This window comes from Bos grunniens, chromosome 14 (assembly GCF_055505025.1).
Source record: "Bos grunniens cultivar Pamir isolate PY7600 chromosome 14, Bosgru_T2T1.0, whole genome shotgun sequence".
NCBI classification, from domain to species: Eukaryota; Metazoa; Chordata; class Mammalia; order Artiodactyla; family Bovidae; genus Bos; species Bos grunniens.
Window position 1 is genome coordinate 6,180,038 of NC_141178.1, and position 15,195 is coordinate 6,195,232.

The following is a 15,195-nucleotide window of genomic DNA, read 5'->3' on the forward strand; positions in this document are numbered from 1 at the left end:
TTATTTCCAATTTACATTTTCTGGATGTGTGTTTAAGCAGAAGATATTTCTCTTTACCTCTTTCCTCTGGATGTAACCGAAGAGTTTGTATAGCTTAAAAGAAGAGTTAATACAAGCATTAACGTTATTGTAAGAGATATTTTAGAGTGTATTTGAATTACTTAAGGAAAAAAGCGAAAATTCCATGCTTTATTTATTAGATTTTCCTCTTTGGGAAAGGAAAGGTGGCGCTAGTGGTAAAGAACCTGCCTGCCGATGCAGGAGACGTAAGAGTCGTAAAGAACCTGCCTGCCAGTGCAGGAGACGTAAGAGTCGTAAAGAATCTGCCTGCCAGTGCAGGAGACGTAAGAGTCGTGGGTTCGATCCCTGGGTCTGGAAGATCCCCTGGAGGAGGGCTTGGCAATCCACTCCAGTATTCTTGCCTGGAGAATCCCATAGACAGAGGAGCCTGGCGGGCTTCAGTCCATAGAGTCTCAAAGTGTTGGACACGGCTGAAGCACATATATTGAATCAGAATTCAGCAAAGCCTTTTCTTTTTTGGAGAAGAGAAAGGCTACCCACTCCAGTATTCTGGCCTGGAGAATTCCATGGACTGTGTAGTCCACGGGGTCACAAAGAGTTGGACATGACTGAGCAACTTTCACTTTCACTTTCCTTTCTGCATTCAAAATTTAGGATGAGTACTAATAAGAACACTTAAGTGTAGTGTATACCCTGGATTGGAATAATTCTTTGAGTGAATTTTGTATATAATTCTATAATGCAATCAATATTCTTCATCATTTTCATCTACCTTACAATGCAGTTTACAAATATCTTAGACCAGTAGTCAGTTATCTTTTAAAAAATATTTTGGAAAAATTTAAACATACACAAAAATAGAATAGTATTTCTAAAAAATTCCGTGTTCCTACCACCTATCTTTAAAAATGTTAAAACTCATGACCAATTTTATCTCATCCCTACCCCTGTCTACTTTCTCTCCTCCCAGGCAGCATATCACTGCATCCATAAATGTGGATGTATCTCTAAGGACTTTTTAAATAATACAGTTGATTAATGTGTCTCTTACATTTTTTAATCTTTACGTTCTCCCCTTCCCTTTACTTCTTCCCTTTTTCTCTATTGCTCTCTTGTTCCCTGTCTCTCCCTCCGTCCTATCCATCCATCCATGGATTTATTCAATAAACTGACTCCTTTGTCCTATAGAAGTTTTCACACACAGTATACACTAGTTAAATCCCTGTGATGTCATGTAATATGTTTGTCTCTCCATATTTTATTTCCTGATTTCTATCAGCTGAAATTGAATCTAGAGTTATGATCTCGTGGCATTTTGAATTGGTATGAATTTCATAGGTGGTGACACTAATTCCATCAAGAGGCTCACATTGTCAAGTTCTGTTTTTTGGGGTCTTAGTGACCACTGATGGTAACTACCTAGATATACTATCTTATTAAGAGTCTTGCTGCTGCTGCTGCTGCTGCTGCTAAGTCGCTTCAGTCGTGTCCGACTCTGTGCGACCCCATAGACGGCAGCCCACCAGGCTCCCCCGTCCCTGAGATTCTCCAGGCAAGAACACTGGAGTGGGTTACCATTCCCTTCTCCAATGCATGAAAGTGAAGTCGTGTCCGACCCTTAGCGACCCCGTGGACTGCAGCCTACCAGGCTCCTCCGTCCATGGGATTTTCTAGGCAAGAGTACTAGAGTGGGGTACCATTGCCTTCTCCAATTTAGAGCCTTAAAATAGTGTTATTCTCATGCTGTCACTGCTTCTTCTTTTATTAGTGAGAATACTTCTCTAGAAAGAAGTATCTTTCTTCACATTAGGTATTTATTTATTCCAAGATAGTTTGTCCAGAAAAGGCAAGTTGAAGTGTTTGATTTTTTTTTAATATTTATTATTTTTTAGAAGAATAAATTTCTTTAAACGTGACTTTTACAGAAGAACTTAAAAAAAATTTTTTTTTGTATTTCTAGGAACTCTATTCATACTTTTGATGCTTAAAGCATCCTAGGTTTGACCTATGGGGGGGCCTGTTTAAGTTTGTTCCTGAGCCATTTGGCACGGTCTCAGAAGCCTTTGGCTAGCTTCTTGCTCTGTGGCATGACAGATATTCCATGCTTATTTTATCTAATTTCTGCCCCAGATTGGCAGGTTAAAGGGAGCTTTTCTATGGTGAGTGCACGATGTGGTACTAGGGGTGCTTAATGTTTATTGATTGCTGTTGCTCATTCTTTCTAGGACTTTTCGGTAGATAGCTATCGGAAAGTCTTTTCTTTTTTAAGGAAAACTAAATCATAAACTTGTATAACAAATTCCAATTCAAATGTAAAATTACAAGGCTGTTATTTCTTTAATTCTGTAGTTGCACCTATTTTTACTTATGTCAAATGTTGATTCATAAGGAAACTAACGTAACTGCTTATGTTTTGCCCTATAGAATATCTAACAGTTTAAGAATACAAATATACATGTTATAGCAAAAATATTTTTACTGAAAATAGTTTGAGCTTTCTTTGAAGTTCTTTTTGCCTTTAGGGTTATATATTCCACTTGAATTATACGAATTTAATTCTTGGGTTTTAAAGGAATAATTGTTCTCCAAGTGGTTATGCTGTAACATTAACACATAATCAAATTTTGCTTTTGGTATTTAGAGATTGCTTTAAAATTTTTTGGGTTTAAGTTTGCTGTATAATCATGTATAAGATGGTTCCAAAGCCAATAGAAAACAAGGTATATTCAACAAATTTAGCTTCTTTCCCTGTCCACGCTGCAGTTTTTTCTCTTGCTGTATTTTATTCGTTTGTAAAATTTATATTTAATGGCTTAATCCTTCATTTTCCAAAAAACGAAGGGTTTTTTTTTCTGTGTATGTACACGTGTGTCTCTCTGTGTGTATATAAATGTACAAATAGATAGATATGGATGTATATGTCATATAGGTAGATATGAGTGTGCACGCCTGTGTGTATGTATATATTTACATTTCCATACCCCAGCCCAGCCCCAGTCTTTGATTAAGTGTAGCATGACATATTAATATTACACATGCATTTCTCTGCCTTGTTCTTTTGACTTAACTTATCCTAGAGATCAGAGTCAGGGACTTTTACTTCTTGTTTTAGTTCTACTGTTGACAGTTTCATGAACTGTAAAGCAGGGTCTGTTTTTTGACCTTCATTATAGTAATAATGATATTCTACCTTTCTCAAAAGATTATCTCTAAGATAAAAGAGACAGAGGACGTTCATGTGCTTTTGGGAAAGTTAGCTTCTCTAGGTATAATATTGTTCCTAGTTTTATAAAATGGAGCATAGAGAGGCTTATTACATTGCTTAAATTCTTCTTAGAGAGAAGGTTAAATTTTAAAAGTTCTGTGTAGTCTTCGTGTTTTTGTTTTTGACTATGAGGGATGTGTTCCTTTCTTAACATTAAACTATGCTGAGGAGGGAAATAATATTATCTTAGTTCTTAATTTAATATTGAAGTAAATTCAAGACTGAAAAAAATCTTCAGTTTAGGAATGTATCTGCTTACATTCCTGTGGGCTTAACCAATGTCTTTTCACTTTCACAAATAATAAGTAGTAATGCTAAGGAGGATAGAAATTTCAAAATGAAGATAAATGAAAATGAGAAAGTAAAGTCATCCACAGTCTTACTGTCTTTTACCTTTGTGCATCTTTCCAGGATTTTATCTCCCTGTGGAAGAGTCTCTGGGTGTGTGTGTGTGTGTAAGATGGCCATGAGGGGACGTTTGCACCCTCACTGTGCTTGCGCGTTGTACAGGAGAGCTGTGCGTGGTGAATCACAGAGGAAATAGGGTGTGCCTTGTGCTCTCCAAGCACTTCTGTTGTGCACTTCCCGTGTCTCCTTGTCTGTGCTCTCTTGCGTTTGTGTAAAGAAACGTGTGGGATTGCCGAACAGGTATTGGACTTAGAAGGGTAAGATGTGAAATCAAGGCTCAGATCCATCACTTCATTAGATGTGTGATTTTGGCAAAGTCTTTAACTCCTCTGAATCCAGTTTGTCCTGCCTCTCGTGGAGCTAGTACGACTACTGTATGGGATTGTTTATATAAGACTACTTAGTGCTGTTTGAATGAGTGAATGCTGCTAATAATGAAAACCAGCTAAAAGCGTCCTGTGTTGATCATGGGTTCCATTGATCACTGTATTTTAAAGCCATCTTGTGTTTTGAGATGTAAGGGTGTAAGGATAATGAGCATTTATCAGGAATGCCTTAAACGTTCTCCTCGTAGACTTCAGCAGGTTTATGTTTGTGAGGAATGTATTGGGATTTGTATTTACTGTTGTATTGTACTATATATATGTATATATACATATGTTTATCTGTACTATAGAATTAAACTTCAGGTACTACAGACATGTAACATATACAAAGTGTGTTTCACATGTTTTAGGAGGAGAATAATTGCTTTGCTTTTTATTTTAATGTAGGATCTATTTGGGAAGTCAGATCCTTACCTAGAGTTCCACAAGCAGACATCTGATGGAAACTGGCTAATGGTTCATCGAACGGAGGTGAATATCTGAATTTGAAAAGTAGGGTTGAAGTTTCCTTTGGAATTGTGGTAATCTGAATTTTAAAAATGTACGTATTTATAAAAATATTCATCTGAATTCAGACGTATATAACTGCCAGAGACACAAGGTCAGCGTGCTCGTTTCTTTTTTTTTAAATGAGAAGGTGCTGCTATGCTTAGTTGTTTTTAAATTCTTTACTTTTGGCTCAGCTGGGTCTTTGCTGCTGCCCACGGGCTTTCTGCGGTTGCAGTGAGTGGGCTCTGCTCTCTAGGGTGGTGCCCGGGCTTCTCATACTGCTGGCTTCTTCTGTGGGCCGAGGGCTCCAGGCGTGTGGTTCAGTGGTCGTGGCACTCATGGGCTTAGTTGCCCCAAGGCCTGTGGGATGCTCCAGGGACTGAACTGTGTCTCCCGTGTTGGTGGGTGGAGTCTTCGCCTCTGGGCCCCCAGGGACGTCCCTCTGCCTTACTTTTAAAATCCTGTAAAGGACACTGAAATGTATGCCAGTGTGTCCTTCACCTAGATTTATCAAACGGTCACACCTGCACACGGGTGTGTGCTCTCTCTTGTTCACGCCCACGTCCATGCCCTTTTGCAAAACTATCCTAATGTAGGCAGCAGACATCGTGACTCTTCACCTTTAACTGCTACAGGTATTTCTCAAGAACAAAGGCGTTTCTCTACACCTCCATAACTGAGAGAGTTAGCATTGATTTAGTAACATCATTTACTATACCATGCATCTTCAGATCCTCCCAATTTCCCCAAACACGATTTTTGTGTGTTTTGTTTTGTTTAATACAGGGTCCATTCCAGGTTCACAGTTTGCATTTGGCTATTATGTTCCCAGGACTCCCAGGTGACTCAGTGGTAAAGAACCCTCCTGCCAATGCAGGAGACTTGGGTTCGATCTCTGGGTTGGGAAGATCCCCTGGAGAAGGAAATGGCAACCCACTCCTGTATTCTTGCCTGGGAAATCCCATGGACAGAGGAGATGGACTGGCTATGGTCCGTGGGGTCACAAAGAGTCAGACGAGACTTAGTGACTAAACAACAACAAATCAGTCTTTAAGCACTGTCTTATTTTATGTGAAATTATGTTGTCAGTTGACCTTGTACTTACCCTATCCCGTCTGGAATGAACTATTTCTCTTAGGAAGCCTGATTTTTCCTTTAAGAGGGTAGGATTTGCACAGCAGGGTATGAGTGCTCATTACTGCTGAGCACTTTCAGACCTTTTCAGTGGACATAAATGATAAATATGTTTGTGTATATATGTTTATATATATTAAACATTAAAAAAAACCTAAAATCATAAATTTACACCATTTTTCTCATTCAAATCAAACATAGCAAGATCCTTTCCCAACTTTTCTTATTCCATATTTGAATCTTGTGTCCTGCAGTGAAAACTCTGGTTTCCAACAAAACCAATAATCTTCTGTAATTTGTAAGTGCATCTTGTAATGGCTGGATACATTTCCCAGTTTTTTTTCTTTCTCAGAATGTATCTTGACTAGACAGTCCCTCACATTTTTCATATAACAGGTGTATAATATGGTCCTGGCTAGATTTTCGCTGACGAAGTTGGGTGGGTGAAGAGGTGAAGGATGAATGGTATGCCTGGTGGGAACCTGGGAAAGGCAAGAGCAGAACATTGATGATGAGTGGAATGTTTTTCTAACTGACCTTCATTATTATTTTTTTAAATAGGTTGTTAAAAACAACTTGAATCCTGTTTGGAGGCCTTTTAAGATCTCTCTTAACTCTCTGTGCTATGGAGATATGGATAAAACTATTAAGGTAATTTGAAATTATATATATATTATGTACACACATACACACTCACTGCTTTTATAAATTAATTCATTGGCTAGTACTTAAAGAAAGTAAATGATGTAAGTTTGAATTTTATGTATATTTAGGAATGCTAAAATAGAAATGTTTCTGATAAGCAGTCAGTCTAAAGGAGCAGAGACATTTTGAGTGATCTGTTGATCTGTTGAATGCTTAATCAAACATTGTGGTTTTTATTTTATTCTTCATTTTTTAAAATAAAGTATTAAAGTCTTCCCTACTTTTTAATAAGATTCTTCTGCTCTGGGAATAGAAACGGTTAACTGCACCCTTTGCCTTTGGTGTGTCCCTTGCAATAAAAGTAGGTATTACTTTAACTGAGAACCCAGAGCTTCCTTCTGCCTTCAGCACAGAGCACGATAGTGGTGACACTTGCGTCACTGATGTTCAGTTCAGTCCAGTCGCTCAGTCGTGTCTGACTCTTTGTGACCCCATGGACTGCAGCACGCTGGGCCTCCCTGTCCATCACCAACTCCCGGTGCTCAGAGGAAGGTATAATTTACTACAACATTTGGATGGCTTTAGTTTTAGAGTTTTTAAAGGAAAGCAAAGTAGAAGCAGGGAGCTGCAGCAGTTAGCTAAGAATTTTCTTAAATGTTTTCACTTCTAGCCAATATAGATATATTATTTTAAAGACACGTTTATATTAGTCACCTTTTTACATAAGATTCCCGATAGGAGCCTTTTCATGTATTGCAGAGGTCAGCAAACTGGGGTGAGTTTTTTGTTTATTTAATTTTTTTTTCTTTTGATCATTAGTATGGTGAAAGCAGGAAAGGTCATGAAGGGACCTGGAGTCAAACCACAGTCCAAGTCTTGACTTAGACCTTTAACCAGCTAAGGGATCTTGAGCAGGTTATCTAACTTCCTTACTTAACTTCCTTACTTATATAATGGAGAACATAATGTTTACATGGCAAAATTAAATCAGGATTAAATTAATGTACGTGAAAAGTTTCATAAACTGTTAAACACAGTAGAGATGCTATTATTATTGAAAACCATTTCATTTCTTAGATCCATAAATTTTTTCCTCATTTTTCAGAGAACTTTAAAGATCAATATGATTTGTGTGATATTTCAAACAGCAGTGAAAATTTTGGTACAAAATAAATAGAAAAGTAGCTTTGTACATTACTGTGGTCAACTGTAAAAAATACACAGCGTAAGAGTTTTGAGTTAAGTTTTATTTGGGACAATCTGAGGGCTGCAGAGACAGCACCTCGGAGAGCTCTGAGAAACTGTTCCAGAGAGGCAGGGGAAAGGTCAGTGTTCATGTGATTTTGGTAAAGGGGGAAATACATGCAATCAGGCACAGGTTTTCCCTAAAGGTTTCTACGAGTCTTGTGAAGCTTCTGCTAGTCATGAGAAACCGTCGTGACCGTGAAGGATTTTAGTGCTTTTCTAGATATGTGGAGATGCAAGAATTGGCTTCATAAAATCAGCTCCTGTGAGTATTTAACTGTCTGAAGACCTGTCCTGCCAGTTTTTCCCTGAACACAGGGTGCCTCCCTTCTGCTCTCCACCCTAAACTCCTTCAGGGGCCATTAAAGGTCTGCAGCTGCTGCGTCACTTGATTTAGTCCCTGTAGAGGTGATGGCAAGCCCCCACGGAGAGGGCCAATCTGTGGTTGACACTTTTTACTGTTATATTAAATCTAGACCTTTTGCTTTTCACATTAAAAATAACAAGTTAAGGCTTCATTAGATCTAAGAAGTAAGAGAGGCTAGGAAAAAAATGCCTAAACTGTTTGATTGTTTGTAATAATATATTAACAACGAAACAATATTTCTTTAACTTCTTTTTTTTGTGCACAGCGTCATGCTCACAGGGCTATTTTATTATAGTAAGTAAACTGATTTTTTGAGCTCTCTCTGATGAACGTCTTCATTCTTAAAAGATTCTCCACTTGTTTTCACTATGCGCCAGCTGGTTCGCCACCCCATCTCTGTCTGTCTTTCTTTAGTTCTGTATTTCTTGCAGTCATCAGAAAGCCATCCATCACCGATTCTCTTGGGGTTTGGAAGGTGCTTAGAGATGTAGACAGAGTTATAGAGCAGAGAACAGAGTCGGAATCATTGGTGATTTCTTTGCTGCAGTGTGAACGTCCCAGTGTTACCATTCTAGCATGGATTATTATTTTCATAAGAGTGTGTGAATAAGAAGAATAACCATGCATGTCTACACTGAGAATGCATTAGTGAGTGTAGTGTTGTGTGATGTGTGCATTCTTTGCATATATACATATGCACGTGTGTATATATGTGTACATTTCAGGATCACAGACTGCTGAAGCTGTTGTTTAAAACAGCTAATACTACTGGTTTTTGAATTCTTGAGAAGAGAAATTAAATGACATAAATCGTTACACCCTTTGCCTCAGACTGTATCTGAACACATGTCAGCATAATAAATGTCACATTTTCCTTTAACATCTAACATTTGTCTTTGATGGGGCAACAGTGAGCTTTTCCTACATGTTTATTATAGTGAGTTATCAGGAATCACATTCTAAAAATGCTTTGCATTCCCAGAAGTTTTGGACAGTCTAAACATGAACTGTTTTAGCTCTTCCGTAAGTTTTGTTTAAATAAAATCTTGGTCTTATCAAAGCCTGATCTTGTTGTCTTAGGTATAAATTGGAGTTTCCTGAATGTAAATCTAAAATCCAATGTTCTGTTTTCTGTAATTAAAAAAAAAAAAACCTCTTAAAAATGAAATTATTGAACCCTCCTGAACCCTCCTCCTGAACCCTCCTTCAGGATGGGGAGCACGTGTATACCTGAAATTTAAAAAAAAAAAAAAATTAAAAAATTAAAAAAATTAAATAAAAAAAATAAAAATGAAATTATTAAAATATTATTTTAACTTTAATTTTAATTCCTCTGGAAAAATTATTATCATTAATTTTCTGTCAGATAAAGGGCTTTTGGTTTAAAAATTGAGTATGAAAAAAATAAAAATGAGTATCAGATGTATAGATCAAGAGTTCAAGATCAAGATGTATAGGTCTTGCTAAGAGTTCACTCTTGATCTATACATCTGATACTCATTTTTATTTTTTTCATACTCAATTTTTAAATTGAGTATGAAAAAAATAAATTGACTGAAGTACTGGAAACAAATAAAAGCACTTACTGTTACTCAGAATTGCAATTCTAGACCTAGTTTGTATTCATTTATTGATCGTTTGATTTTTGGTCTTGAAAAATAATGAAAATATATGGAGTGAAAGACTTCCTGTTTTGATAAGCACTCAATTCACTTTTCATAGAACTGAGGAAGAAAAATCACCTTGCTTGGTGAATATATATAAATCCTGAGTGTTTTAGCTTGATGATTAATGTAACTTTGTAAAGGATTATAGCATAGGGTAAATGCAAATTGCTTTTCAATCATAGACTTTTATCTTAAATCACAGGCACTAGAAGTATTCAAAAGTTTCCTTGGCACAGATGTGCTTTGTCGGTTACCACACAAGATAGGTCATCTTCTAAGACTATTAAATTCTTCTGTCTACCTGACATCCTCAGTAGATGCTGTGTGCAGTGCACATAATGAATGTTTGCGGAAGAAATGTTTGTAATTATAAAGCAGTATAAAAACTTAAGTTATTTATGATCACAGTGAGCACTTGCTTGCTAAGAGTTCACACCGTGTTAATTTTCTCGCTGCAATGAATATTCAGATATTCCTGTGAATATTTACTCTTTGACAGCCTCTGCCAACATGGGAATCAGATACCCTCAGCTCTCTTCCACGTGTTTTCAGAAACAGTGAGCATTTAATGGAAGCCATAGCTCAGACTGGACTTGGCCTTGTCTTACATGGAAACAGCGTTGTGATGGCCCAGTGTAGACACTTCCTCAGTGGGTTAAATACTGTTTTCCTGGAATTTTCCTTTTCATTGTGGGAGTTGTGATCCTCAGAATGATGCAAATCCAACTTCATTGAATCGAACTCCTAAAAGAAGCCAAGCCTCACCAGATTGCAGCTAATGAAATACATTTTCCATAGTTATAAACCATCTAGAATTTAATTGTATGATTTTTAGCTGCCTAGGATACTGACTTCCTTTCTTCCTTCAGATAGATAATGGCTTTTAGCCACTGTAAAATAGCAAGGTGAAAAGTGGGCGAGAGAGAAGGTCTAATTGCATTTCAGTTTTATTAGAACTTGTAAAGGGCATATACAAGAACTGGAAACTGATCAACATGGAATTTCAACAGTATTTGTGTTTTTCATGTGCCTGCAATCTGTCTTAGAATCCCATCCCAAGAATAGCCAGGGCTTGAAAGGGTTTCAGTATTATTCCTCTAGGAACTTAGTTCCTGCTTCTCCAAGTAGGACTGTGTATTAAACATTTTCACTTATTTGAATTAAAAGTGCACTTCTTGGTAAGTCCCATTTATTATAGTTCTTTTAAACAAGATTGTATATATTTTTATATATTTATATTATGCTTCCTTATAGGTAGAGTGTTATGATTATGACAACGATGGGTCGCATGATCTCATTGGAACCTTTCAAACCACAATGACAAAACTGAAAGAAGCCTCCAGAAGCTCACCTGTGAGTCGCGCCTTTGTTATTTGAGTATACCTTATACTTGGCTCTGTATTTATTACTTCATTTTTTTCTCTTGAAATAGCAAATAGCTTTCCTTGCTTTTACTCTATAATACGTAATATTCTGAAATCTTTGGATTTTGTTTAAGTAGTCAGATGACTCAAAATTCTTACTTGGGGTGAGTTTACATTTATGTTTAGAGGTTTGGTTTCCTTTCGCTATGGACAAATTATGTGGTTTGTTTGAAAAGCCTTCGTTTTAAAGATCTTGGCATTTCATTAGCCACAATAATTAATATCTACATGAGACAAATACCAAGGCTTAAATTGTGGACATTTATTCTCCTTTTGGATACTTTAGAAATTGGCTTTTACCTTCTCTCCCTCTCTGACATGTCCTTGCCCAAAGGAAGTATAAAAGCATAGTTATACTACTTCAAGTTATGTAGTCTTAAGCTGCCATCTAATGGACTGACTTTGTTAGGATCATTTGTTTGCCTTAATTGCATTCAGTTTGTTAGTTAGCATCCCCACATATTTCTACGATTGCTTCTGAAACTTTCCTGTCTCTATGGCAAAGTGCCTAAAAACTATTCCAGAGTGTTTTTTATAAATAAAACTTATAAACTGCTTCCCTCTTACTTAACTTTCTAGTTTGAATGAAATAAGTTAATTCTCTTTTTAGCTTGCCTAGAATAATCTGAAATGTTTTTACCTGCTTAGTGACCTGAATAATGCTCTCGTATATAGCATTTGCTTTTGAAAATCCAAACATGAAGTTTAAAAGGTAAGAGATTATGGTCAGATGGCAAGGTCTTTTTTACCAAGTTATGTAAGTGAAGTGACCCAAAAGAAGATACTGATAGTTTTAGATCAAAACTTAAATACTAAATGAATAAACAAAACTGATTAGCTTTTTGATTTACATAATTGGGAGAAGTGAGTTTTGAGCTGACATAGTGGTACTAGAATTCTCAGGAGGTCATACAGAGATCTCTAGTCCTATCTCTACAGGCTTGCCGTGTGGCTCAGGGGTAACAATCCGCCTGCCAATGCAGAAGATGTGGATTTGATCCCTGGGTCAGGAAGATCCCCTGAAGTAAGAAATGGCAACCCACTCCAGTACTCTTGTCTGGAGAATTCCATGGACGGAGGAGCCTGGTGGGCTATAGTCCATGGGGTCGCAACGAGTCAGACATGACTGAGTGACTGAGCACACAGTCCTGTGTCACAAAGCCCAGGTACTTGTGTAGCAGAAGTACTTGTGTGAAGTAAGAAGGGCTTTTCCAACCACGCCTAATGGTTTAAATGCAAAAGTTGAATTAACAGTTTAAATAAAAACAACAGTAAAATTCAGCTGTAAATATTCTGCTGAAAGATATATATGTTTATTTTTAAGGGCAGAAATAATGGAAAATTGTGACAATCTGAACATTTCTATAAAGCAAGCTTCCTAAAAGAACTAAACATGAGGAGTGATGTGTATCGTTGTTTCGCTGGTTTCAGTTTGTTGTTTTTTTTTTTTTTTTTACTGAATGAACCACATTTATAGACATTATTTTGCAGAACCAGTAAATGACCTGTTTTTAGAAGAGAATGAACCAGAAACTAACTGTGTAATACTTTACAGAGCATGTAGGTGATGGTGGTTTAGTCGCTAAGTCGTGTCTGACTCTTGCGACACCATGAACCATAACTCGCCAGGCTCCTCTGTCCAGGGGATGTTCCAGGCAAGAATACTGGAGCAAGTTGCCATTCCCTTCTCCAGGGTATCTTCCTGACTCAGGAATCGAACCCGGGTCTCCTGCACTGCAGGCAGCTGATTTACCAACCGAGCTATGTGGGAAGCCCCTTCAGTTCCTAAAAGGGGACATTAATCCTACATTACAAGGTTGTTGGCAGAATTACATGAGATAATTGATGGAAAAATAAAGCGTTCGGGGTCTAGGAACTCACTCCTTTGGTGCAGTTGAGGAGAGGATGCCGTCTTAGCATGCGGAACTCTCCTAAATCCAGCTAACTTGGTCCTTCCCTCCCCCATGATAGAATGCGGCTTTTAATACTATTACAGTGACAAGGTTTACCCACTCAATCTTCAAAGACAGGACTCTATCTTATCAACTCTGTGTTCAGGACCTAGAACGGTGCTTGTTGCTTGGGTGGATTACTGTAAAAATGTGGATAAATGAAGTGAAGTAATGTAGCCTTTTACCAATGAGAGTTCTGCTTAGGGCATTTCTGCATCTCTAATATTCAATAATTAGTGTGTATGATGGAGAAGGCAATGGCAACCCACTCCAGTACTCTTGCTTAGAAAATCCCATGGACGGAGGAGCCTGGTAGGCTGTAGTCCATGGGGTCGCGAAGAGTAGGACACGACTGAGCGACTTCACCTTGACTTTTCACTTTCATGCGTTGGAGAAGGCAATGGCAACCCACTCCAGTGCTTTTGCCTGGAGAATCCCAGGGACGGGGGAGCCTGGTGGGCTGCCGTCTATGGGGTCGCACAGAGTTGGACACAACTGAAGTGACTTAGCAGCAGCAGCAGCAGCAGTGTGTATGATAATGACTGAAACTCTGGCAGGATCCTAAACCATCAAGAGATTTTTTTTTAAACATCATTTTGTTTGGTATCATTGTTTCAAAGGTATTTTTAAATGTTTGATTCTTAGAAAATTAGTAATGCCTCTGGCTAAAGTATGTAAGTTGCTTTCTATTGACCAGAAGAGGTGACTTACCCAGTATTCACTGAGTGTCTCTTATTATTTGGCAAGACAGTGAGAATTTCAGGGTATAACTTGGAAGTGACTGTACCCTAGCTATGAAAAAAATTAATGAAATGAAACAGTTGAGATTAATGCCAAGTATGTAAGTTTTATGTAGTTGTGGAAGCTTAATGAGAGAGATGGCGATCAGAGAAGACCAGAACAGGAGTTGATGCTATGGAGAAGGATGACTCGAGCCAAGCCTTCCAGAGGCATAGTGGGTAGGCGTTGGAAGGGAAGATGGTCTGTTTGTGGGAAGAAGACATTAGATCTGTTTCTATGCATATTCCCAGTGGAAAGGAATGATCTTTGCTGCATATTTTACCATAGAGTTGGGCTTCATATATTTCTGTTTTCTGATGGTTGTTTTTTTCTTTTTCAAGCGGTATGTTTTTGTACTTTGTGTGGGTGACAGCTAAAAATAATATTTTATTTCTTTTGTTATAAAGAAAAAAGATGATTACTTGGAGCGTTTATAAGGAAATGGTCTACAAAGGAAACATTTATACTTAGAAACTATTTTAAAAGGTACAAAGTTTTAGAAGTGCTTTTAGGAAATGGGACTGATACATATTTCATATATATAATATAGTGTGCAATTGTTTCACAGTCGTATTTTGTAACAGACCTATATCAGTAGATGGTTTGTTTCTAAGAGAAAAAAGTCATTCACTTAAATTTACATTGGCATTTTCTAATATCACTAATAATATTGAACATTTTGTCTTTTCTTCCTACAGGTTGAATTTGAATGCATAAATGAAAAAAAGAGGCAAAAGAAGAAAAGCTACAAGAATTCAGGGGTGATCAGTGTGAAGCATTGTGAGGTCGGTTGCTCTTGACAGCTTACAGTGTAATGAGACCACATGTTAAGTTCTTCCATCAATATGGTATATATCACACAAACACTTTGAACAGTTGAAAATTACATGAGCATCTGGGCCCCTTTAGAGAAGAAAATAGGAAATAGTAGAGAATTCTTTCAAGTAACTTTGCTTCCAAGATTTGACAGCTCTCTAACAAAGGAAAAATTAAAGTTTTTCATTATCTTAGGAAATACCGGGCACCATTGGTGTTTTTCTGGTGCATCAGTGGAAATGACTTAACTCAGTGCATCAGTCCTGGTTATAATTTCAAGATGAGATGTTATGAGTGAAGGGGAAAAATCCAAGAGTTTCTTAAATGAGTGGGAGTTTTTGCTTTTGTTTTTAAACTTATTAAAGTCTCAACATATTAAACTCATTACTAGTTTCTTAAACCAGTGCATTTCATCTTTGGCTATTGATATTCTAATCTTCAGTTCAGTTCAGTCGCTCAGTCTTGTCCGACTCTTTGTGACCCCATGAATTGCAGCACGCCAGGCCTCCCTGTCCATCACCAACTCCCGGAGTTCACTCAGACTCACGTCCATTGAGTCAGTGATGCCATCCAGCCATCTCATCCTCTGTCGTCCC

At 37.5% G+C, this 15,195-nt stretch overlaps 1 protein-coding gene across 4 annotated transcripts in view; it reads left to right on the forward strand.

Annotated features, from left to right (window-relative positions):
• CPNE3 (copine 3) overlaps nucleotides 1-15,195 on the forward strand; it is a 48,635-nt gene that overhangs the window by 16,918 nt on the left and 16,522 nt on the right. For all 4 annotated transcript variants that reach the window (XM_086335857.1, XM_086335854.1, XM_086335858.1 and 1 more), the window contains 4 exons: nucleotides 4,468-4,551; nucleotides 6,265-6,354; nucleotides 10,882-10,980; nucleotides 14,482-14,568. In XM_086335857.1, the coding sequence (XP_086191983.1) occupies nucleotides 4,468-4,551; nucleotides 6,265-6,354; nucleotides 10,882-10,980; nucleotides 14,482-14,568 (360 nt within the window). The remainder of the gene's footprint in view (nucleotides 1-4,467; nucleotides 4,552-6,264; nucleotides 6,355-10,881; nucleotides 10,981-14,481; nucleotides 14,569-15,195) is intronic.